The 23,841-nt window shown below is 50.8% G+C and overlaps 1 protein-coding gene and 1 non-coding gene across 5 annotated transcripts; one reads left to right on the top strand and one right to left on the bottom strand.

The window, feature by feature from the left end:
- Window positions 1–430: 430 nt before the first annotated feature.
- LOC131671658 (facilitated trehalose transporter Tret1-like) lies at window positions 431–4,777 on the bottom strand. Of its 4 annotated transcripts, none has more exons than XM_058948267.1 (5): window positions 4,605–4,777; window positions 2,673–2,793; window positions 2,116–2,299; window positions 1,196–2,029; window positions 431–1,106 (listed from the first exon to the last, which is right to left on the bottom strand). In XM_058948267.1, the coding sequence occupies exons 2-5, from the start codon at window positions 2,746–2,748 to the stop codon at window positions 653–655; spliced, it is 1,548 nt and encodes a 515-aa protein (XP_058804250.1). In that variant the 5' UTR covers window positions 2,749–2,793; window positions 4,605–4,777; the 3' UTR covers window positions 431–652. The 4 variants fall into 4 exon arrangements, with proteins under 4 accessions (XP_058804250.1, XP_058804247.1, XP_058804249.1 ...); XM_058948264.1 differs by lacking the exon at window positions 4,605–4,777 and adding an exon at window positions 2,895–3,932 and having other exon boundaries at window positions 2,673–2,835; XM_058948266.1 differs by lacking the exon at window positions 4,605–4,777 and adding an exon at window positions 3,552–3,931.
- Window positions 4,778–12,468: 7,691 nt separating this feature from the next.
- Window positions 12,469–12,541, top strand: Trnak-uuu (transfer RNA lysine (anticodon UUU)). The gene has a single exon. It is a non-coding gene; the product is annotated as a tRNA-Lys (tRNA).
- Window positions 12,542–23,841: the final 11,300 nt, after the last annotated feature.

The raw sequence follows: 23,841 nt of genomic DNA, 5'->3' as shown, positions 1-23,841 counted from the left end.
GAAAAAGGAGTCTAGGCATTTGCGCGCGACCGAGCACAGTAAACGCGAGAGTATATCTGTAAATGCATGCAATAACATCGAGCAAGTATTGTGGTAGGTATTATTGCACGGATCGACAATGAAAGACGGAGTTGCGGCGAGATTGCATAAATGGTTTGCTTTGATTATTAGGGTAGTTTGTACTTATTAAGATCTGAAAAGATTTCAAGTCTATATATCCACCGAGATGCTCAATATAAGTAGATATGGAATATAATTCAGCTATTGTCAAAGTATGCGTTAATTGATAATTCATATGGCAGATGCAAGTGAATCGTCGACGATTCACGTGCCGAAGAAGCGTGTACTTACACGCGCAATTAATATATATATATATATATATATATATATATATATATATATATATATATATATATATATATAGCTACACTCGACCGGGTCTACAGCGACACAATTAACAATGTACATATATTTATTTAAAAAATACGTCTTATACTAAAATAGCTTTCTCTGTTTGCGTCTGACTGTTTCTCTTGGTGTCTTTATCACATGATTACTTGTGCGTAACTTGATCGTCCTCGGGCCTCGCGGTGTCGGCGGCGTCGCGATTATCGAGAGCAGGTGTGCTCCGGCGCCGCAGCGCGGAGCTTCATCACGCCTCCTCGGCCTTGACTTTGCCGGGCGAGGCGTGCACCGCTGCCGGCTTGCCGGCGCCCCTGGCGCAGAGCCTCCAGCAGCTCGCGGAGAAGGCCGACTGCTCGAAGGGCTTGAGCTCGGCGAGGATGTCCTGGATCTCGTTGAAGGTCTTGCGCTTGGTCTCGGGCACGAAGGCGTACACGAAGACGAAGAGGATGGTGCAGGAGGCCGAGAAGAAGAGGTAGGGCACGTGCGGGCCGACGTTGGTGAAGATCACCTCGAACATCTTGGAGACGACAAAGCCGGTGAGGCCGTCGAAGACGGTGACGATGGCGCCGGCGATGCCCTTGACGTTGGTCGGGAACAGCTCGCCGATGAGCAGGTTGGGCATGGTGCCGAGGCCGATCTGGTAGACCACCTGGAAGACGATGACGTCGAGGACCGGCAGTAGGTTGATGGCGCTGTTGACGCTGCACAGAGAGAGAGAGAGAGAAACGGATTCGAGCGGTGAGCGAGCGGGCGAGCGAGCGAGCGAGCGGCGCGAGTGTCGCGGGCGTACTTGTCCTTGGGCGCGTGATCGACGGCCAGGTAGGCGCCGAGGACGCCGAGGACGACGGCGCAGCCGAAGCCCGAGAAGATGAGCAGCGGCCGGCGGCCGGCGCCCTCGACCATGAGGGTGCAGGTGGCGCCGGACACGAGGCCGACGGCCAGCACGATGATGGTGGCCACGTGCGAGTCGACGGCGCTGTCGGCCGTCTCGAACATGGTCTCGAGGTACTGCATGGTGCTGAAGTTGCCGCTGAGCTGCTGGCCGAGGATGAGCGCCATGACGATGAGCAGGGCGCGCCGGTTGTTGGTCTTCATCAGCAGCAGGAAGTCGCTGAACTTGAACTTGAGCTCGTCGGCGCTGCTCTGGCCGCTGCTCGCCTGCTCGCCGATGTTGCGGCGCACGAGCTCGAGCTCCTGGCGCAGCTCGGCCTCGTCGCCGAGGCCCTTGAAGAAGCGCAGCGCCCGCAGCGCCTCGGCGCTGCGGCCCTTGCTCACCAGGTAGTAGGGGCTCTCGGGGAACCAGACGAAGCTCGCCAGGAAGAGCACGGGCACGGCCAGCATGACGACGCCGAGCACGCGGTAGGCCACCCACGGGCCCACGCTGCAGGCCAGCAGCGAGCCCGTGAACACGTTCACGGCGATCAGCGTGGAGAGCGCGCCGCGGATGTTCACGTCGGCCACCTCCGACACGTACATGGGGTTGGCCGTGTAGGACATGCCCACGCCGATGCCCAGGATGATGCGCGACAGGTACAGGTACCAGGCGGCCTGCGCGAAGATCACCAGCAGCCAGCCCGTCACGTAGAAGGCCGCGGTCGCCAGCAGGCACAGCTTGCGCCCGTACCTGCGACACGCGCCGAGCGCTCGTTAGCCCGGCTCTCGCCGTCGCCCGGGCCGCGGTCGCCCGGGCCGCGGTCGCCCAATACTCACGAGGCGGCCACGTAGGCTCCGTAGAACGGCCCGATCATCGATCCTATCACCGTCACCGACACCACCCACGACGACTCGTCGGCCTCTATGCGGAACGGCAGGTCGTCAGCGATGTGGTTCAGCCGCTTCTGCATCGTCGTGGTCCAGCCGTACACCGTGCCCGCGGCTACCATCGACAGGGTGGCTGCAACGTGGTCGCGCCTCGTCAGACCTCGGCAAAGTCAGCGCAAGCGAAATCTCCCCCGAGTCCTTCCGCGCTCGCGTCCGGGTCAATTTCGTTTCTGGCTTCGCGAGGAGGTAGCGGCAGGTAGGTCGAAAGCCTAGTGCCAGGCAAACTTTGCCAGTTGGATGGAACAACGCAGAAAAGCTTTCAACTAGCAAACTTTGCGCCGAGTCGCGCGAAAAAAACAAAGAGAGAGCGAGAGAGCGGTGGATGTCGTTTAGCTCAACGCAGGTTGCACGGGCCGCTCGCGACTACAATGAGTTGAATTTACGAGAAGCCGCACTCTAAAGTTATGCTGGGAATTTACGATTGTCGCGGACGCGAGGCTTATTACCGGAAATGCAGGCTGCCCACTGCTTCCACTGCGTGCGACGGCTCCTCGGCTGCTTCGCCACCTTGGCTGCGTCCATCTCCTGGATCTTCGGCGTCTCCTTCAGCCCGTTCAGCGGGACCAACTGCAAAATTGCAACCATGCGATCAACCACAAGCATCTCCATCGATCGGTCTTGAAAGCGTGACAATGCACGGGCATAGCGTCGCTAGCGCGGCTCGCCATTCGCGATCGCTTGGAGCGTAAATTTCGATAGCGCGGAACGGGGTATCATGGTGAAGCGGCGTGATTCTATTAATAGTGAGTCGATTGCGACAGACCGACCCCACGAGGCGCGCCACGTGATCGAGGCGGTAGCCGGGTGAGCGAAAGAGAAGCGCGAGGTCGAGGTCGAGGAGGGCGATAGGCCGAGGCGCAACAGTGCGCGGCGAGTCAGCGCGACGAAAAGCAATTGCCAGGCGCTGGCGAAAATCGGGAAATTGAACGGATCCCGGCGCGCGGCGAGGTTGCGCGCGCAGCGCGCCGAGGCAACTTGGCGGTGCTGCGAGGGCGCGCGGCGCGCTTGCAGTCCGACAATCCTCACAGCTGACTCGCGCTGGCTACTGCTCGCTGTTACATCGGTGCGCACGTGCGATATTTTGGTCGCGTCCGTCTCGAATCGATGAAAGAGAGAGAGAGAGAGAGAGAGAGAGAGACAGAGAGAGAGAGAGACAGACAGAGACAGAGAGAGAGAGAGAAAGAGAGTGAGAGAGCCCGCACGAAAGAGAGAGAGAGAGAGAGAGAGAGAGAGAAAGAACGCGTGCTGGTCGAGCTCGAGGCTGGAAGAAGACCGCAGCGGAGGCGAAGCGAAGAGGAGACGATGCACGAGCGGCGCCGTGATACCAGAGAGTCGTTAGGCCGACTCATCTTGCTGCACTGTCCGCGCACTGGCACTGGCACTGAACACACTGGGTGAGCGTCTTCGTTGCTAGCGACTATGTTACGCGAAGTCGGCGGCTGCGAGGCCAGTCGTCAGTAGCAGCAGCAGCAGCAGCAGCAGCAGCAGCAGCAGCAGCAGCAGCAGTAGCTCGACGACCAGAGCTGTGCGCGACCGAGCCACCGAGTAGAGAAGCGCGCGCAGGCGCCGCCGCCGCGCTCGCGGCCTACTCGATCAGCCGCGGCGCACGCGGGAAAATGCCAGGCCTTTTGACTTTTCCGGTGCGCGCGCGCGCGCGAAGCCTCAAGCCAGCCGGACGCGCGCCAGCCGCCGCGCGTCCCTACTACTCGCGCCAAGCTTATCGGGCCGCCCGCCGAGCCCCACTTCTTCGCCGAGCGCTCGTCAAACTTGCGTGAATCCGCCAAGCTCGGCCGGCCCACTGCTCGTCGCTCGCGGCCCGAAATAACGGCAAATCGCTGTTTTCCTCCGCAGCCGGCGCCAACCGAGCGACTCCAGCTGTCCCGGTGGGTCTGCGCGCGCGTTCGCCGCTTTACTTTTTTTCACGCGATTCGACCAATTGACTCGAGTTACGCTTTCGATACCCGGCGACTTCGCCTTTCCATCCTCGCTGCCTTATCTCGTTTGCTTTGCATTTGTGTTTTTCTTTGATAAGTCATTGATATGCTTGACGCACGTGCGCTTACTTGTGTGCTGAGAACGGCATTTGAAAATGGTCCGCGCGAAGTGACTGCGACCGGGCGGAAAATGAAAAATCACACAAACAGAAAAACGTTACATACAGCGACTAGAACGCTTACGAGATGCGAACGCGCGCTCCGAAGCGATCGTAATAATCGCGAAATACAATTCTCGCAGGCTCCGGAGCACGAGCTTGGCCGACTTCGCAAGCGCGCATCTCTGCCTCGAAAGCGGAGCGTCGAAGCACGAGTTTTGATGGGATAACGCACTCTTTCGATCGCCAGTCAGAGAGCGCGCCGATAGAAAAGGCGATCGTTTACCTTGAGCGGGCGTGGGCTCGCGCGGGCGTGCAAAGGCGGAGAGAGAAAGAGAGATAGCGGCGTTAGTCGAGCCGTCGGAGGCGCCTCAGCCGTGCGCGCGTGGACACGAAGGCGGTGAGAGCGGCATGCCGTCGTCGCAGGATCGCCGCGTGACTGAGCGGTGCGGATGCTAGGAGCGGCTAGATAAGCGCATCTCCGACGCGTAGCGCGAGCGGCGGCGAGAAAGCCGGCCGAGGCCAGTGCGCCGGCAGCGGCAGGCCAAAGTACTACTGCGGCACCGCGCGAATCGCGCGTTTCTCGCCATACTGGCGAATTGGCCTTAATCGCGTTAGCGCTTAATTGCCCCGACGCGGTAACGACGATTCCGAGGATGCTTCTACTCCGGTTACTCGTTCCGTGCGTCCGTGCGTCGCGCGCGCTTGTCCTCGGGCGTCCGCCGCGCGACGCCCTTCGCGAGGTCCGAGCCAAGCTCCGCGACAATGCCGAAGACGCGCGGATCGATTACGAGCGTGCAGCCCGCGGAAAAGAGAGAACCGCTTCTGTTTGGACGCCAACGGTGCAGCTGCTCCCATGAGGCTCGCGGCGCTCCGATGACGTAATGCCGGACGGCAACGCGCTATTTGCCTCGTCGCAACGACAACGATTTAATCGACGGATCTCGACGGAGAGCCAATAACGCACGAGTCCGCATCGGCAGGTGACGCTGGTAATTTCGCGGACAACGGAGCGACGGGAAGCGGGCCAAAGTCCAACAACGGGATACCGTGCGCGCTGAAATCCAATCTCGGCTGCGCGCGCGGCCGTCGGGGCGCGGTGCGCTGTTACGCCGCGCTCGCGGTAAATATCGCGCGGAGCTGGATCGGCAGCGAAACGAGGCGAGCGGCAGAAAAGCTCGGCCGGTAATCGAATATCGGCGCGTGGCTAAGTTCGGCGCCCGGCCCGGAAAAAGCCCCGCGCCCGGGCGATTCGCTTTGTGCTTTGCGCAGCTGCGACCAACGCGACGTTCGCCGTTTTGACAATCCGACCCGAGGCGATCCGTCGGTCAGGCGAGCGGGCGTGCGCACCTCGTTTCGCGGAGTGACTCGGCAAACAATAGCCGCGGCGCTGTATACCACCGTCCGCCCCGCCGCCCCATTTCCCTCATTAGCGTGCGTAAAGTTTCGAGCGCGCTTTTGGCTTCGCGTCTCTCTGTGCACACGCAGAGTTTCGCTCGGAACGGCAATCGTTACAGATTAAGTCTTGTCCCGTTCATTAATTAACGAACTCGCCATTATCAAACCTCGCCGTCGGCTGCTTCATTACGACTGCTTGCGCGCCTTTTGCGCCGCGTGCTTGCGAGGCGAACGACGCAAAATGGCGCTTCCTCTCGGCGTTCGCACGCCCGACCGAGGGCAAATTCGATCTCAGAAGTTATTTTTCAAGGAGACGACAACTTGCCCCGACAACGTCTTGCCTCGTAATATTCAACGCTCGCTGGCAAATTTCTCACTTTGCCACGCTCCAGTACCGTATTCAATTAACGCCAATGGCCGTTCCGCTCGCTTAATGCCATTTTCACGATTGCCGTCTCAATTATATCGCGATAAACGCAATGACGAGGCAGCCGGCGCGGCGCCACGTCGGCCAATCGAAAGAAAAGCTTTTGGCGAGAACGACGACGAACGGTAGTCAATCGCGGGCATCCGCAATCCATTATCGGCGCGCGCACGGTCGACGAGTGCGCGCCGCGGCAACGAATCGGAAATTAGGCGCTCGGCCGGCCAAATCGCCGCGTCATAAGTGCGCTCGCGTCGGTCCGGCGCGCCAATCGTTAAACGTAATCCACGCGTCGCGGTGAGCCGCTCGCCGAAGTCGTTTGCCCGCCGAAAAATTGAGCGACCTCCGGAGCCGCTGCTGGCGCGCGCGCACGCGTGTCTCGCGTCGCCCCGCGCGCGCCAGCCGTGCCACGGCTCCGCGATCTTCGCTCGTCCGTTATTCGCTTGACGTCCGGCGCGTCCGCGTTAAAACGTTAATCGATCAACAAATATCGCGCTGAATTTTCGCTCCCTAATTGACAAGCTCTCTTTTCGAAATCCAGACCGACGAGGTGCCGCCGATGAATTCCCGAGGCGGGGAGACAAATCCGAGCAACATTGACACGGCACTTCGTTCGAATTTCAGCGCACTCGTCGATTATTTTTCGCGTTGAACGCGCGGCCGAAGAGCGAGCCGCAGCGCGGATTCGAGGGGCGCCGGCCGCGGCTGAATGGACACTTCTAATCAAGCTGGATATTTGACGGGCGCGGCGCTCTATCGAGGTCGAGCGAGTTCGTCCGGTGAATTCGGGATGTGACGGACCAGCAGCCGTCGGAACTTGGTACACGCCACCTGCCGCTTTTATCCGGGCGATTTCGCGCGGCACGTCCGATGTATATAGATTTTGTCAAAACGGGCCATCGCCGACCTGCCACCACTCGTAAGTTTGTTCGCGTAACGACCTGGCCTCTGCCGTGCGTATTTGGCCTGGGCTTAACTCGTCATTGTCAGGAAGGATCGAACAAATGCAGTGTTGCCCGGCCAAGGCGCGACTGGTCGAATGCGCCGCTTGTCGACACGTCGGGCCGCAACGAGCCGACTTTCCCGAATGAAAAGCTCAGCCGTGCGCGCCTCGCGGATTTGCAGCTCGATCTTGGCTCGAGTCGCCAATGCTGCTCCGCGAGAGAAAGAGAAAACGCGACCGCGAGGGAGTTCGATCCCGCGCGTTCGTCGTGCTTTTCAATCGGTCGAGCCGCCGCGTCAACGTGTTACGTCTCGTCTTAGCTCGGCTCGACGGGAGAGACGCAATTTCGCCGACGAGATATCGCATGTAAATATTACATTTATTGGGATTAGGCTATTGTATTACAGCCACACCGCGTATGCATATATCGCCGAGCAACGTGCGGCTAATTAATTGGCCTTGCTGCTTGTCTGCAATTTCTGTTCAACAGACGATACGTGCATAATGTACCTCGTAATGTATTCACTGACTGGTGCGCGCTAAAGTATTAATGCGTCATGTTCTGCTCGGATAATTAGACCTACATGTGTTGTGTCGCGGCTCCGGTAACTTTCGCCCGTAAAAATCATCTAAAACAAGTCGAAGCGAACAGTCGATCGCTCAGCTTAAAAACAAACGGATGTTTTACATATTCGACGCGCTGGATCGATAATCACACTAGACTGGGCTGTGGTTGCGCAGAGCCAATTGGCCTAGCAGTCGCAGGCCGAAATCCTCGATTCACGCAACAATGGGCAAATTAAAGAAAATATAATTCGACGATGACCCGATGCGATGCGCGAGTAGAAGGAAATACAAACGAGCCGAAAAACGTTGTTTCTTTTTCCGCCTGGTAATTGGAAAACTGGCATCGATGATTAACACGTTTGGGGAAAGTTGGACGATCGTCGGCGAAAGTTCGGAGATAAAGCATCGCGATTTACAATTGGCCTGGACGCGCGCTTGAGAATAATATCTATTGAACTTCCGAAATAGTTAAGGTAGGAGCGAGGCAAAGGTCGCAAGTCCATCTCGCAATACTTCACGTTACCCGATCTCGCAAAACTTGTCAGTCGTTTGCCGATGTACACGATGGTTATTCTCGCACTCTCGTTGGATTACGTGCATGTATACGTGTCCCGACGTGGTAAGCGAGCGCCGGCGCCAAATGGACGCTGCCGCTCGACAACGTCAGTCGACTGGGATTCGGTCGATCGACGAACTCGATGACCGTGAGTTCGACAAGGGCGAAGAGAGCCGGCGCGCGCAAAGCGTAAAGTAGAGAGCAGCAGCTCATCGAGTTGTGGCGAGTCGAGAGGGCGGAAAAAGCTCGTCGGCCAGCGCTGATTATTATACGTGTTAATTAAAATGTGCCTTTGCGCTTTTGGACGGCTGATTCGGGCCGAACTTTGTTGGCACTCTTGTGCGCTTACAGAGAGTGAGAGAGAGAGAGAGAGAAGGAGCGAGAGAACTGTTAAGCGCATAAAGGGGCAAAAACGCGTCTGCAATCGCTTCCGGCTCGAATATTACGTTCGCCTCGTTGAACCTCATTTTCAAGTACGGTAGTCCGATTCGCCCGACGTGCCCCATTGTTATACCTGCTCTTTTCTTTTTTCCTTCTTTCTTTTTTTATCAAACGTTCATCCCCGCGCGTATCCGCGTCACTTTCTTTTTGGTCTCTGCCTGCCCGGTCGTCCGGCCCTCGGCTCGACCCTATTAAATAGCATATTCATTTAAGTGAGTCTTGGTCCGGGAGTGGCTGTGCAGTGTTGCGAGGATTTGCATATTTTTCATTTAACTCCACGACTGAGACCACGGGAGCGCGATGCGAGAGAGGGAGAGAAAGTCCATTGAAGAATTGTCAAAGTTAAGCGAGAGAGCAAAACAACTGCACTTCTTTCGTCGTACGCGCTCGCAGACAGAACTTTTCTATTCGTCCCGCCGGAAGAACAATACTTGCCCGTGTACACCGTGCGCAAACAAAATTGCCCGGAATGGCAAATTTTAATTAAAACTTTGTCAAAGACGGGGATCCAATTGAGTTTCCAATTAACCTCGCTGCGAACGTGAAAGTCGCGCGGCAACTCGGTACGGCTATTCGATCAATCTTTGGCGCAGTTTTCGCAACGAGCTCGCGGACGCCGGGGCCAGTCAAGGCCGCCGAGACGCGGCCAGAACGCGGCGAGTTTCCCCGCGTTTCGCCAGATCAGCGTTCACGCGTGTTTTGTCGATTACTCGGACAGGCCTTTCCGCAGACGCGAGCGTCAGCGCGGTAAATCTGATATGAAACCACCATCGGCAACGGCAGCGGTAGCTCCGTCGCGCGGCGCCGGATCATCGTTATTATCATGACTTTCTCTGCGCATCCGAGCAATTTGCCAGGATAAAACGCGATAGCCGCGCGGCCGGCGCTGACTCGGCTTTGAGCGCTGGGGGCACGCGACCCTGCTCGAGCAGCGAAAAGTCGGATAAGGGGTGCTCTCGCGGAGGATCGGAAGCACTTAGCGCGCGCCAGGACAGGTGGCACGTATTGCGAGTGCATCGATCGCTTGCACGGACGTGCACGTGACGTGGCAGCGAAATCGAGCCCGGGGAATGCGTCGCGCCACGAATCCACTTGTTCGAGCCAAGACGCGGCCGACTCGTTCGACGCTCGTCGGGCACTTGGCTGCGCTCTCCCCCTGCTTTCTGGAAATCACTCGCGACTCTCGAACGCTTTTCGACTGCCGGACCGGCGGACGCTGGAAATGGAAAACTCGGATCCCGATAAATGAAAGCTCTCGCGCTTATTTGGCCCACGGCCGGTCGCTGCTATCTTTCTCCGGCGAGGGCCGCCAGCTGGAAACGAGAGCGGCAATTTTTCACTCGACGCGTGTCGCTAATCGCTCTTCGCCGCTCTTTTTTTCTGTCTTTCCGCTGGCTGCGCGATACTCCCCCGCCCCGTTGCCATTTGTTTCGACTCACTTTGTATTCGTTTTCAGCTCTGCCTCGAGTTATTGCCTGCAATTTCTGCAGGCTCCGGCTCACTCGATAAGCCTCGACTTTTTCCGAAATCCGTTTATCTCCTGCATCCATTGAAAATAACGAACGCGGTCGGCGTGAAACGTGGATCGTCGCGTCGATGATCGCCGGCGCGCGGCTAAATAATCAGCATCAAAGGACGAAGTAGACGCTTTTGCCGAGACACGAATAAAGTACGATGAAATCTCTCTCAATCATTCTATTTTCGCGCTGCGCCGTAGCGCAAACGTATTTACGTAACTGCCTTTCATTAAAGTGCGTGTGAATTTAAAAGAGCTATTTGATCAAGAGCCATTCGCGCGGTTGAATCTTTTAAATTACACCAGAAGCATCCCCGAAAATGTGCGCCTTTCAACCATCAAATGTTGAAATATCTTTTCAATGCGCGCCCGTTTTTGAAAGGACTCGGTCTGGCGAAAAAAAATACACGAACGGCAAGAAAATAAACTACTTGGCAGCTGATGGAAATTTAAAATGGTTTTTGTGTCGCGGCTTTGAATGGAGCTACTGCTGCTATACCTCTTGGTAGTAAATTTGACTTGACTTTGCCGAAGCCAGCATCGAGGATATTCTCGCGTTTTGGAGGTTGACGTGAATTAGCCATGTGATTAATATACGAGCTCGCGATCGGCTGACGGTAGCTTCCTTTCGCACGGAATACATTTGACTTTCGATCGTTTGCTTCTTCTTCTTTCGGAACTAAGCGTTTAAAAAGCACTCGAATAAAAAGGATAAAAAGGTCCGTGGAAATGTTATCGACCTATTGAAATGCTTATGACGTCTCTAACTAAATGTTCGGTTGGCTAATGACGTCATTGTCAAAAAATACCGATAGCTAAAAATAAACGGCGTCTTCGACAGTCTTCGTTATCATGAAAATGCTACTCAACGTTAACGCGAAAGCGAATTTTGCATCTATTTATTTATATTTCTTTTTTGGAATCGTTCTAGTTTCTTTAGCGCATCAAAATGACTTGGAGCGCCGATTGAAGACTCACATTCACGCTTAAACGGTATGAATAACGAATAATCCCGCAGGGAAATATACGTTGACGCGCGAGTCGAGTGTCATCGCGTGAGATCTCGTCAGTAAAAAAGAGGTACACACAAAGTTCTTTTGAAATTCCTCGGTGAATGAAGCTGACGTCCCACATTTTCCTTTCAAGTGAACAAAAAAAACGAAGGAGGGTCGCGGGGGAGAGAAAACAAAAAGAACGAAAATTGTTAAAATTTCATGCTTCGGAGGGGGGACGCGCGCGTCGCGCGCCCACGCACGCGAGTATTCTCACAATGCCTTTACGCTCGGATTCGTAGGATACCCGCTGCTGGCGAACGAGACTTCACCTTCATTTTTTCGCAAAGTCTAGCGTGTTCAGCATTTCTCTCGCTTAATACTTGTTAGGATTCAGCGCGAATCCTATTTAATGGGTCTTTTTATTTGTATTCGCGCGCTGCACTGCCGAGTCCAATATTTCTGGCAGTTTCTCGATGAGCTTTTCCTTCTTTTATTCCACCATGCGAAAGTAACCACGTGTTTTCTCTCTCTCTCTCTCTCTCGCCGGGCCTTTTTCGAATTTATACATCTAGTAAAGGAAGTTCTCCACTAAGCCAAGGGGGATTATTCGCTCCGTTTGCGTATATGCGTCTTATATTATACCTATACTAGAGAGAGCGAATCTCGTTAAACTCGCTACTTGGCAAAAAGCCTCGGTACGTACGCGCCCATGACTCTTTTTGTCCGCGTATTTTTCAGGCTCGCCGCAGTGCTGCGCCATTATTTTTCTTACGATGCGCGAATCTGCAATTTTTTTTTTTCAGCTCCATCGAGCTGATTGCTCGCAAAAAGGCATCGGCCGCGCGGCTGCGGCTCCCAACCAACTTTTCGACGGCTGTCGGATAAAAAAAATGTAGATTCGTCGAATTTCCTCGAAATGTTTTCCATCGCTCGGAATTGATAAAGCCTCGACGTAACGAATATTTCTTGTGTAATCGATGACATTTTACGAGAGCGGCTGTTGAAAACGCATTAAGGCGGATGATGTAAGGTTTTTGAGGAGTTGCTTTTATGTCTCATGCACATTCTAAGCTCGTTGAAGCTATTGTCGACGGAATTATTATAAATAAATGTAAAATACAAGAGAACACGAAGGCTGAGGAGAGTGTAGTATATTTCCGTATCATAAAGTGTCTTATCGCGTGCACGCGCGTTCTCTTAAGATACAACACCAACCGTTACGTAACATCCAAGTATACGTGAATCTTTATTTGGAGCTGCCTTTTGAAATTCATGTCAGGTCAATGGTAACCTAGAAACCATTTTCGCAGGCCCGGATAGCTCAGTCGGTAGAGCATCAGACTTTTAATCTGAGGGTCCAGGGTTCAAGTCCCTGTTCGGGCGTTAATTTTTGCTTTTTTATGTATTTTCTCAGCTATTCGATAAATATACATTTTAACAATTAGTTTGATAAAATGGCTAAAAGTTTTCAATACTTAATATTTTTCAAATGTCCGTTAGTTAAGTAATATAGTGTAATAATCCATATTTTATAATTGTTTATTAAGATAAAAAATAAATATTTTTGTATATATTCATTCATTCTTTTAAAGGTAGGGGAATGCAAGATAAAATGACTATTTTGATGCGCTCATTCGCACAAAATCATTTTCTACGATAATAAATTGTACATTAACTCTCAGAAACTTCAACAAATTAATAAAATATCGTACTAAAAGGCATACAATACAACATTAAATATCTAAGAACTCTAAAAACTATTAAAATCCATTAATTACACAAATAAGAAACTATACTCGCCACACGAAATAGCTTGGAAGGTTATCTTGTGTCTTTAAAAGTGCCAGGCGGTAACATATAGAAAAGTGGGTTGTAAATTTGTCTTCTAAATTTCGTAGTTACTATTAAAAAATTTTGTCGTTAAAGCACGTACAGAACATAGATATGAAACTGACAATAAAAAAAGAAATTGATTTATGAACCTCTTGTAAATTACGCAGTAATCCTTCACAAAAAAAATGAGGGATTGTCGGGCGGCTGCAGTTTATTCTTGATCTGATTGGCTGGAAGATGATCACGTGTACTACTGGTGCGTATATGATACGCGTTTCATGGTGTGTGTGAGTGCAATGTGCATATTGCTTGGTTAAGAGACGGTCACGTGAGCATCAGTTACAGCGTGCTTATTGTGTCAGAACAAGCTCTTTGGTCAGACTTCAAAGCATATTGCGATGTGATTGGTTGAGTGGTAGTCACGTGATATTTTTGACTGTCGCTTAGGTATGTTCGATATACGTTTGTTTGGGGGAGTTTCGCGCATTGTCGTGTTTAACCTTCAATTAGAGCGGTGACTAATTAGTTTATGTATAAAAAGTATAGACAGAAAGGAAATATAATAATTACATAATTATGCAAGAATAAAATTCATCATATCCTTAGAAATTGTACAAAAAGCTTTCAATCTCTCTGAAAATCAGAAATGAAGTTTTCATGAGCAACTCGTCATTAAAAATACTGTATACAGACAGATTTGCGTGCATTATACTTTATATTAAACTCGAAATAGCCGTTTTGCTCCACCCATCCTATCTTATGTACACAAAGAAATAAATCAAAATTTGTAATTCCGGGTAATTTTATAAAAATCATGAAAGTTGAGAAACAAAAGTATATTTTAGAAATTCAATCCACGTCAATTAATAATGATTGCCGTCGCATAATATTTGATCAGAAATGATCCTAATGTGCTATTCAATGAAATATAAGTATGTATGAGATTGTCGTAGAAAACGTTATGAAAAAGGACTGCGAAAATCGAAAGTAATTTAATTAAAGGAGCAAACGTTCAAAACTGCAGACTGTATTGATAGTTTTGGCGCTAAGGTGAACGAGCCACCGTGCAAGTCCAAAGCTCACAAGCGCGAAAGTTTAGGATAAATTATGTGTTTGTAAAGAGGGCGAGAGGGGAAGAGGGCCAAGTCGACGTTCAGTGATTCGCCGATGTCGCCGCGACTAATTAAGATTAACGAGTTGTTCCAGAGACCCCCACGGCTGCAGGGGACAACTTGCCGACTGATTGGGGAACGACCTTTTGAGACGTTGTTGCGCGAGGATAATGGAGGTAGCCTGTCGAACTTGGAGCAGCTTCTTGCTGCCTGAGAATCTCAAAATTTGAGGACCTAGTTAGCGCCTGCTGATTTATAATTGATGTTTAGCGTCTTATTTAATCAATCCACATAAAAGGCTACTGTATTTTTTCTATATTGCTTAACCTTGCAGAGTATGTAATTGCCCTCTGCCTACATAAGTCACGCTCACAAGATGCGATAAACACCTTTGTCATCTATAATTACCAGATCTTTATGCTGAGGTTGTTGTTTCCTTTTGTCCCTCTATCAAAATAGATTTATTTGATCCAAAGTACTTGATATACTCACAAGATATACGATAGCAGTTTTGCTGCAAGATCGCACTCCCTGGCGAAGATGTTATCGTCATCCTGCTGTTATCGTTGGCTATTTTACTAATCTTTACAAATTTAGATTCTGTCGTTTAATGTTTTTTCCTAACTATATATATTTTTCTGTGTTCCCGATTCTTTGCAGGTTCTTTCATAAAATGTATTTGATTTTTATACCGATTTTGGAATGATGACAAAAGTCATAGTTTCTATCCAACTCTGGCTTTCGTATGTCTACTATTATTGTTTTTTTAATTTTTTTTTGTTTTTGCTTCTCATTCATGTGCATTAATTCTGTATTTTTAGATTTATTGTCTTTTTGGCGAATGCATTTTCTGAATATCCCATTAGCTATTTCTACGATACGATTACTTTCTTATGATCTTTTTTTATTTTAATCAAATTGTTAATGGAACTACAACGACGTGAGCGTTTCGTAGTGGAGCAGACATTTATTGAATATGGAAATTGAACGATGGGTTTCGCGTGACCCACCACGGTCTACAAAATCGATCGGTCAGTTTCGAAATTACAAAGTTCTAGCGCATCAGCGAGGATAACTATTTCGAGCAATTCGACAAAGACATGTCAGCACGCGATTCAAATAGTCGCGGGAACGGCTCTCTGTAGCTAGACACGTTCGGTCAATTCTCGCGCGGCCAAAGGGAGCTTATCGAAAGAGTCCCGCGGCTTTTTCTCCGATGCCCCCTTCATTTATTGCAAGTTTTCCGCTTCCTTTCACAGCAAGGAACTGAAAGGACCCAAGATGCCTTGCACTCGCTACTATTACACGGTTTGCTATTTTCCAGCCTCGCCCTCGTTTTTCAGTATCGGACTGTCTGCTCCACTTTGAGTAATTGTCGGAGTTTTTCCCCCCCTCTGATCCCTTTCCTTTGTTGTCCTCGAAAATCGCTTCAAGTCCCGTGTGCTTCATTCTACTTTACCCGATCTGATATATATTCTTTCTCATATCTTATCCTCTGTAATCTGACAGTTCCCCAAGACCTTACGATTCTTTACTTTTTGTTTTCTTATTTTATTTATTTATTTATTTTCTGCGTACTCTCGGTTTATCTTGGCGAGATTTAGTTGAGTCCTAGTACACCTACACATACGAGCCGGGCGTTCAATCGATCTGCCAGCTCACTTATCGCCCGCACAGAGGGAACTCATTTGCTCCGACGACATCGACGAAGCCAATATAACGCTCCCGCCGAATTCCGGACCCCCCCCCCAATCATCCCCTCTCTCTCTCTCTCTCTCTCTCTCACTCCCGCTTTTGCGAGAAACACGCGCACTGCCGTCTTGTTCTCGATACCTCAGGATTTTCTTCATTTCGTCGGGGCTATGATTCCTCATATTTGCCTTCGGACGCCGCATTGATGATATCGTCGAGCTTTATTTATCAGCCTGGTGGCTTGTTCTGAGTATTTGCCGTGCGCGTGACATACTCGACAACGTTTAATTAATTTGCCTCTCAACGAATCAGAGCTTGTAAAATAATGCGCCGACGTAGACGTGCGCGAGGTGCAGCTTAATGTCGTTCAATACTTCAGGTTCCTTTGATTTGCATTACAGTAAGTCCAATGCGTACCCGAAGAGGTCGCACGCGTCGGTTTATTAATACATAAACTATTTGTCAATGCCGGAAATAGGATGTCGTGAATTCGAGGTGTCCGAAACAGCCGGAGGAGCTGGTAACGTCAGTTTCGGCGATGAGCAAAATAAAATTATCCTCCGGTGCGTTCCGCGTCTCCGTGCGAGCCCTTGCGAATGAATCAGCCTGATCGCTCGTCGTAGACGTGATGCAGACAGCGCCGTACGCGGGGACCTGGCGTTGTCGGGCCGCTCGACGTTGTTCGTTTCGGCTGCAGCTGCGAAATTGCCACGGCTGCGTGTGCTTTTCAATGCCGGTACAGGCTGAACTCGCGGCCCGCGCGAATTTTACCGGCGGAATTTCACGGCCGAGATCGAATTGCCCCGAGGTTCGGCGCGTTTTTTCCGACACGCGAATACGACCGGCGAGCACGGAATTGCGCCTCGACGCGCCCCTGCGCGCTTTCTCATCAGGATTTGACGGGCTGCGCTGCGGCGGATACAGAGCTGCGCGCGCGGTTAATGAACGATCTCTCGGGCACTCTTCTTGGAAAAACAAACGCGAGGCGAGCGCCGAGCGAGAGAGAGAGAGAGAGAGGGAGTAGCAGCTGCGATTCGCAGATAAATAAGACTTTCATTGCGACGACGAGTCATGAAAGATGCAAACTCGGCGAAACTTTTTCCAACGACAATAATTGTCATTTTCTCCTGGCCAGCTCTCGAGCTTGTGGACGCTTAAATCGCGAACGAGGTCTGGAGGATTATAATAATAAAGCGGCGGCCGGATGCGACGGAGAAATCGCGCAGCTCGCGGTGCATTAATTACGAGCATAAAGCTCGGCCCTGCTTTCTGAAACGCCTCCCTCCCCCCACTCCCTCACTCGCTCGCGATCTCTCTCTCTCTCTCTCTTTCGCGCTGAGCGTAAGCCATACGAAAAGTCTCATCACATTCTACACGGCTACTCGTAAAATCGCGACCGTAAAGTCAGCGCCCGTACGAGTTACACGCCCGCCTGCCTACCCTTTGTCCCCCACCTCCTCCCACTCTACGTGTGCAAAAATACTGATAATACTGTTACGCAATAATTCGTTCGCTATAGATCCTCTTTCGACGCGTCCGGCTGTTTTACTACGTGTGCCTTTCTCGCTCCTTCCTTTCGATCACAATAAAATTTTGATAAGTCTCCTGCCGGGCGTTCGCCTTACGCACGCGAGTTTTCGCTTGGAAATCGAATAGGTTTCGGGATCACGCCAATTCGAAAGACTTACGCGTTTGATATCAAATCCCAGAGGAACACTCGTCAAAACGCCACCGCAGCTCGGCGCAACGTCGCTAACAGCGGCCCGCGAAAATGGATCGCTGGATCGCAGCGATATGTGCCCTCGTCAGCTTAGGTATATGTTCTGATGAGAGACGAGGGAATAACGGATGTTTTGGATAAACACTCGAGACGCCTCGCGACGCGGGGAGGCAATATCAATATGTTTCCTCTTGATTGCCTCCCTTTCGCGGCATGCGGAAGCTCCATTCGAAGAGGAACGCGACGTCGAATGTGGGCCATTCATCCAATATAAATATTCGCTCATTCGGATGGAATTGAAAAAAACAAGGGTTCCAACGACGTTTGTAAAGGCGCGCGGGCGTTCGCGGCGCTCGACGAGCACGGGAAAGGCCACTCACAAGGGGTTGCGCGCTCGGCAACGTCTTAGACGCCTGCACTGCCGCCGGTGGGTACCCGCATCTCGTCGCGGCTGCGCGTCTATTTTTCACGAATGCGCGCGAACTTTACGTTCGGACGCCGCGCGCTTCGCCGCGTGACAAATGACTCGGCTTGTTTCGAGAGAAGCCGATTCGGCGATAACGTTGACGACGGGCCGTCAGCGCCCAGAGGATTAATAATCCTCTGCCGAGTTGACCCTCCGCTCGTCGGCTCCTCGAGGAAATTGTGATTTACGGCGGCGGCTCGCCCGGCAAAAACTCCTTGTTTTCGCGGCGCCTGGGCCGTCCCGTTATTATTTTCATCCAAACGACGGATCGCCCGTCGTCCGCGGAACGTCCCCCGTTCCCGAAAAGTCGAGCAGCGAGACGGCCGCCGCGCGAGCCGTCGGCCAATCGGCTCCACTCGCAGCGCGGAGCATCGATAATCGGGACGCGATGCCAGACAGCGCCGGCCCGCCGAACGCGCGGCCGTCCGCTTCGCGCGCCTCGATATTTGACAGCGCGGCGCGAGGCGTAGTCGCGTCCACATAAGGGCCGCGGCGATGAAATTGCGCCTCGTGTTGCACGGCAAGAGCGAGTCGCCGTGAACGCAGGTCGAAGCTCCGACCACTCGCTCGATAACGCTAAAGGGGAAAGCCTCGTTCGTTGGATTGATGTCTGCGCGGTGTCCACGTTCGAGGCGTTCGCGATGGGTCGATAATCGAGCGCGATACCGAGCTGGTTTCGCCGTGGACGCCCGACCGTCCTCTCTGCCTTGTTATTGTCGAGCGAAATCGTTCGTTTCGAGGTGTTGGCTCTCTTTTCTATTCGGATCTTCAGCCAAGACGAACATTTCCCACGACGGGCCACGGCCAACCTGCTTATATTGTTCCTCAAATTTTCGCAGAGCCACGCAAATGTCAAGTTGACGCCGGAGCGCGGGAGTAGTCTGCTTTCGCTCTCCCAGCCCAAAGCCGAGAAAAGCTGCTTGCTTTCCATCGCGTAAGCGCGCCGACAGGGAACAGGTGTGCTGCCTGGTAACGGCACAAAAGGCTCATAATTTGTTTTGTTACTCAAACTGCCAGTGGGCGGGAGCCTTTTATTCGCTCGCTTCTTTATTTGAACTTTCAAAGGGACTCCTTAGGGGAGACACGAGAGCCAGCAGCTAATCGTTCAGCTCGTTCAATTCATCTTAATATTGCACTTGCAATGTTTCCGTAAGCTCCCGTTGATTCTTCGTACGATCAGCCTCGTTGGAATTCATGCGCTTGCAGGATTTTTCCGAAATTCCACCTTGGCAAGACGTCAAATAGAAAACCGAGTCTCTTTCCGATCCGTTCTACGTTGTCGTGTGTCTGCACATCCGTTCGTAAATCAAGGTATTAAAATTTTATAGCATTCTTTTTTACGTCTGTCCAAGTGGCCACGAGCGAAAGCTCTTCGCAATCGTAAAAAGCGTCATTAAATCAATAGTAAGCCAAGCTAAAATAGCCATCTCTTTCATTAAAGTGTTCCGCGAAAAGAAAAACAAAACTCGGAATCAATAGTCCCCAATGTCCGCCTGGAAAAAAAGGGCGAACGAAAATAAAAAAAAGAAGAAGAAAAAAGTAATAATCCTCAGAAACCGCGGCGTCGTTTGAATACGCGTCGACCATTGATGTGGCTTGCGCAGGATTTGGCTGGGCGTAATCCCGCGCGAAAAATCCGGTAAAGCTCGAGCGGGCAGAACTAGCTCGACAGCTGCCCTGGCTACCGGTGCTCTGCTCTCTCTCTCTCTCTCTCTCTCTCTCTCTCACCTCTCTCCCTCTCTCCATCTCCGCGTGGCATTTGAAAGTAAAATGTACAAGCGAGAGCGCGCGGTCAGTTCTTCAGCGCGGTGGGCTATAGGAAAGGAAAGCCGCTGCGGGCTTTGGAAATCAATTTTGCGCGTTGGAGAATCGTCGACTGATTCATGAGCTCGGCGGCTGGAAATCAATGGCGGAGATTCGGCTCAGCGTTATTTTTCTTTTCTCCGTTTGTTCGCGCGCCGCCCCCCGTGCACGCGAGGCCGAACTTAATTCAGCGAGAGACGAGCGCGTGCGAGCGGCTTGTCGCTCGCCGAGCTCCCTCGCGCGCTGTAATCTCCGGGTTTCACGATTCCCTCGAGCTTGTTTTACGCGATTCTCCCGCTGTATTTACGAGCCGTTCGCCTCTCGGCCCTTCGCGCCGTCCCGCGTGATTTGCACTCATATGGACTGTTGAATAGGTAATGGGCGTTCGCCTAGGATTACTCGAGCGCTCGACGTCGCCTCTCGCGCGCGTGTTCTCAGTTTTCCCCGTGACGCGCGTTAGCCGAAGGGCCGAGAACAATGATCAACGAACGCAAGAAGCCCGCCGCCCGTTAAATCGGACATCGCGCGCAGACTTAGCCCGCAGACACATCGCGCCGCTGTCTCGGTCGCGGGCCGCGATAATGTAGTGCGGCGAGGTCGTATACGCGACGCTCGCTTTGTGCGAGCTGCCGCGCGGAACTCCGTAGCGGCGGCAGCATCGGCGCGGCAAGACGTTCCGAGCGTGAAAATTATGCGAGCCAGACGCGGATTAATAACGGAGAGCGCTGCCGCGCCGCGACAGCCCCGGGCTGCTGGATATGTCGTTTCTCCAGCATGCCCCACTTGACGAACGGCACCTCGTTGGCCGCGACGCTCCCACGCGAGAGCTCGCGACGATGACGCTCGGCTGCGTTGTTTCTCCGAACTGCTTGCGATCGTCGCCGATCGCGACGCGGGCCGGGATCGAGCGAGGCAACTCGCTGCTCGCTGCTGTTTGCCATCTTGAACCGCAGCCCTGCAGCTCGCGCTAATGCGTTCGTATTTGCGAGAAGCACGCGTCGCGCGTTCAAATAGGTCGGGAGCGGCGACGGGATGCGAAACCACGGAAACGCGGGAGGGCGCGGGGAGATCGCAGACGCTGAAAGTAATCGCGAGAGACACACACAGACGTGGTAGCGCGAAAGGGTGATGGTCTACTCGTGGGAGCAGAAGTAAGGGGGCCAAAAGGCCGAGGCTCCCACGAAAGCCGGCGAGCGAGTGGGATTGCGAGGGAAATCAAGGGGAAGCCTGGGAAAACAAGGAATATAGGGCTCGACGCAGCAGCCACCGAAGCGCCTCCCCCCGGCCGCCGCTCGCTCGGCTCCTCTCCGACGTTAATCCAAAATTGCGAGCTCGCTCCACTTATCCGTGGCGTGTGCGACGGTTCCCCGGAGGGCTTACACTGCGCGCGGCGCTCCCGCTTCGCAATTAATTCGTTGGAAGGCTGGGAGGCGACAAACAAACTGGGCCTGGGTGGAAGCGCCCCGACGACTATTTCAGGCGGTCGGCGAGATCGGAGAGCGCCGGCGCGGCTCCGCGTAGGCGATATGCCGCCAAGGCATGAAAAAGCAGCGCGCGGGGCTCCAATCCCGGGGCAACGCGATTAATTATTCAGTTGACGGGGCTCGTTGACGTACGCGAGCGAGTCAGTCGTGCGACGACTCAAGAATCGTTCGTTTTACGAGTGCCTCGTTTGCCGATGTTTACGAGCCCGTGAAGCCGGGCTTCGTATGCCGTAAGCCAGCTCGTAAGTGTATGCAAGCTCCCTTATCTGCGCGCGCGCGCGCGCGACTTCGATTGTAAAAAATTTTCGCTGCCTCCGTTTTACGATAGCGCGTCGTCGTTTGCCCTCGCCGAGCGCGAACGCACCCATCGAGCCGTTAAAATTACAATACCGGGGCCTGCGTCCCCGCGCGCCCGCTCGCGTAAAATCCGCGCGATGCCATTGTGCCTGCGCCGATACTTTATTTCACTCCGCGACTTCCGCCCTCGCGCCCGGCAATTTTCGCTTTTATCCATCTCGATGCCTAACAAATTACGAATACGTTTGAGGAGGCACGGCGGCTGTACGCTCACCTGCACACAGGCGTTAGTGCCGAGAACTTTGGCTTTTATCCCGTGCTCGTCATTCATAATCTCGAGCTATGCATTATGCAAAGTATTCTTAGACGAATACGTGAGCTTATCCCATTTTCCGAATAAGGCTTTTCATACCTTCAAGTGGAAACAACAATTTTCCTGACTTCGCTTGTTTTTTTGCTTAAGAGATATTTACGTTCACACTTACACTTCTGTTCATTTTATTGCATAATCTTATTCATTCTTATTATAATTATGGTTAATAAAATAATAACAATTTAAATCACATGTTCCATTCATCAAAATTTACTGAAATATAACTATCTTAGTACTAAATAAGATAATTTATTGTACATTTTTAATGATTTTCTTTTATTATAAATTTATTAAAATATTTATTCTAAGAATAATAATAAATAAAAATATTACGTGCAATCCTTTACAATCATATCTTATTCTATTCATCTGTTTATGGTTATCAAATCGAAAATAAATTATTTGTTGAAAAAAATAATTGCATACAAAATTTCATTTAATACCTTCATAACGTTAAATTGATAAATATTTTTTACTATTAATAGTATAAATCACATTCAAGTATGCGGTTATTTATTATTTTGAGTAATAAAAACACCGCTATAATAAATCCGGATATCTCGGTTAATCCATCACTTATTTTTCGTAACAATTTTGATATTTTGTTATTTTTATATTGCTATTATAATCAAATAATTCAAAGTTTTTTCTTGTGATTTCTTCAAAGTCGGAAAAAATTGTTATTTCCATTTCAAGGTATGAAAAATCTCATTCAGAAATTAGAAAAAAGTCATGTCGATTATATCTCAACCGCTTTACAAGATAAAACAATTCAATTTTTTGTATCCATAATGGGTCATTGTCAAATCATTGTTTTTACCTTGAATATTTTTTTTTAAGATTATGTTAATCTTTAAATGATTTCAAAAAAATTATTTTTCAAGTATCCATCTTACGTATACTCATACATTTTTTCCGAATTTTTTCTTGATTAGAACGCGAGAAAAAATTTAAAAAAAAAAAACTTGATATTTTTTTTTATTGTTAAGAATAATTTTTACCTTTAAAATTTTCATATTAAACGCTGAAAGAACACATGTTTAATATTTATTTAATACTTTAGACGTGTGCAAAGTTTGTAAAAATTGGCCACGAACGCCTTCCTACGTTCTTTGTAAGATGGATAATTTTGCGACAACGCGTAATACAATACCAATAAGATTTATGAATACCAATATATTTCGCATTCATAATGCGATAGACAGTGGAATTGGCGAGAATGCAGCCGGAAGATTTTAGCCGAATGAACGCCAACAATTCTATTGGAATAGATGTTTCGCGATCGGACCGGGAGGAGGGGGGGGGGCACCGCCGACTCCCAGGCCCTTGACAAAATTCAATTTCTGTGGATGTGAATTGCCGCAGCATATGCACGTGCCTAAATGGGATTGACTTTCCAATGGAGCTGGTCGTCATTGTGTCTAATTACGAGGCGGATAAGATACATTATTGCAAACAATAACATTTTACAGCACGTACTTATACGGATGACTTTCCCCAGTCTTCGGAACCACGAGTATCCAGATAAAAGAGCTATGTGCTGTCCCTTGGGTCATGCCAGCTTCTGAGATTAAGAGACCGAGTGATTTCCTTGAGCCATGTATGAGAGTCGTATTACCCGCGACTATCCATGCGGACACTGTGTAACAACCGAACATTACCGAACATTACGGAAAGTACGGATAGCAAATAAAATAAATTCAATGTTTTATTATTCAATGTTCAGAGAAATAAAGAAAAAAATTACAACATATACAGAAGATTTTATTTTTGTAATGAAAATGCTTGAGATTTAGCCTCTCCTATTTATGTGCGATATCAATTTGAAAGTATTTACAGACTCACGCACGATTAGGCACAAACCGCAAGCCGTAAGTCACGCGCTATCGACGGATGTGGGTCA

The sequence above is a fragment of the Phymastichus coffea genome, unplaced genomic scaffold, assembly GCF_024137745.1.
Source record: "Phymastichus coffea isolate CEN01 unplaced genomic scaffold, Cenicafe_Pcof_1.1 PCOF00132, whole genome shotgun sequence".
NCBI classification, from domain to species: domain Eukaryota; kingdom Metazoa; phylum Arthropoda; class Insecta; order Hymenoptera; family Eulophidae; genus Phymastichus; species Phymastichus coffea.
The sequence above is the reverse complement of the archived record's forward strand: the minus strand, read 5'-3'. Positions and strand labels throughout refer to the sequence as shown.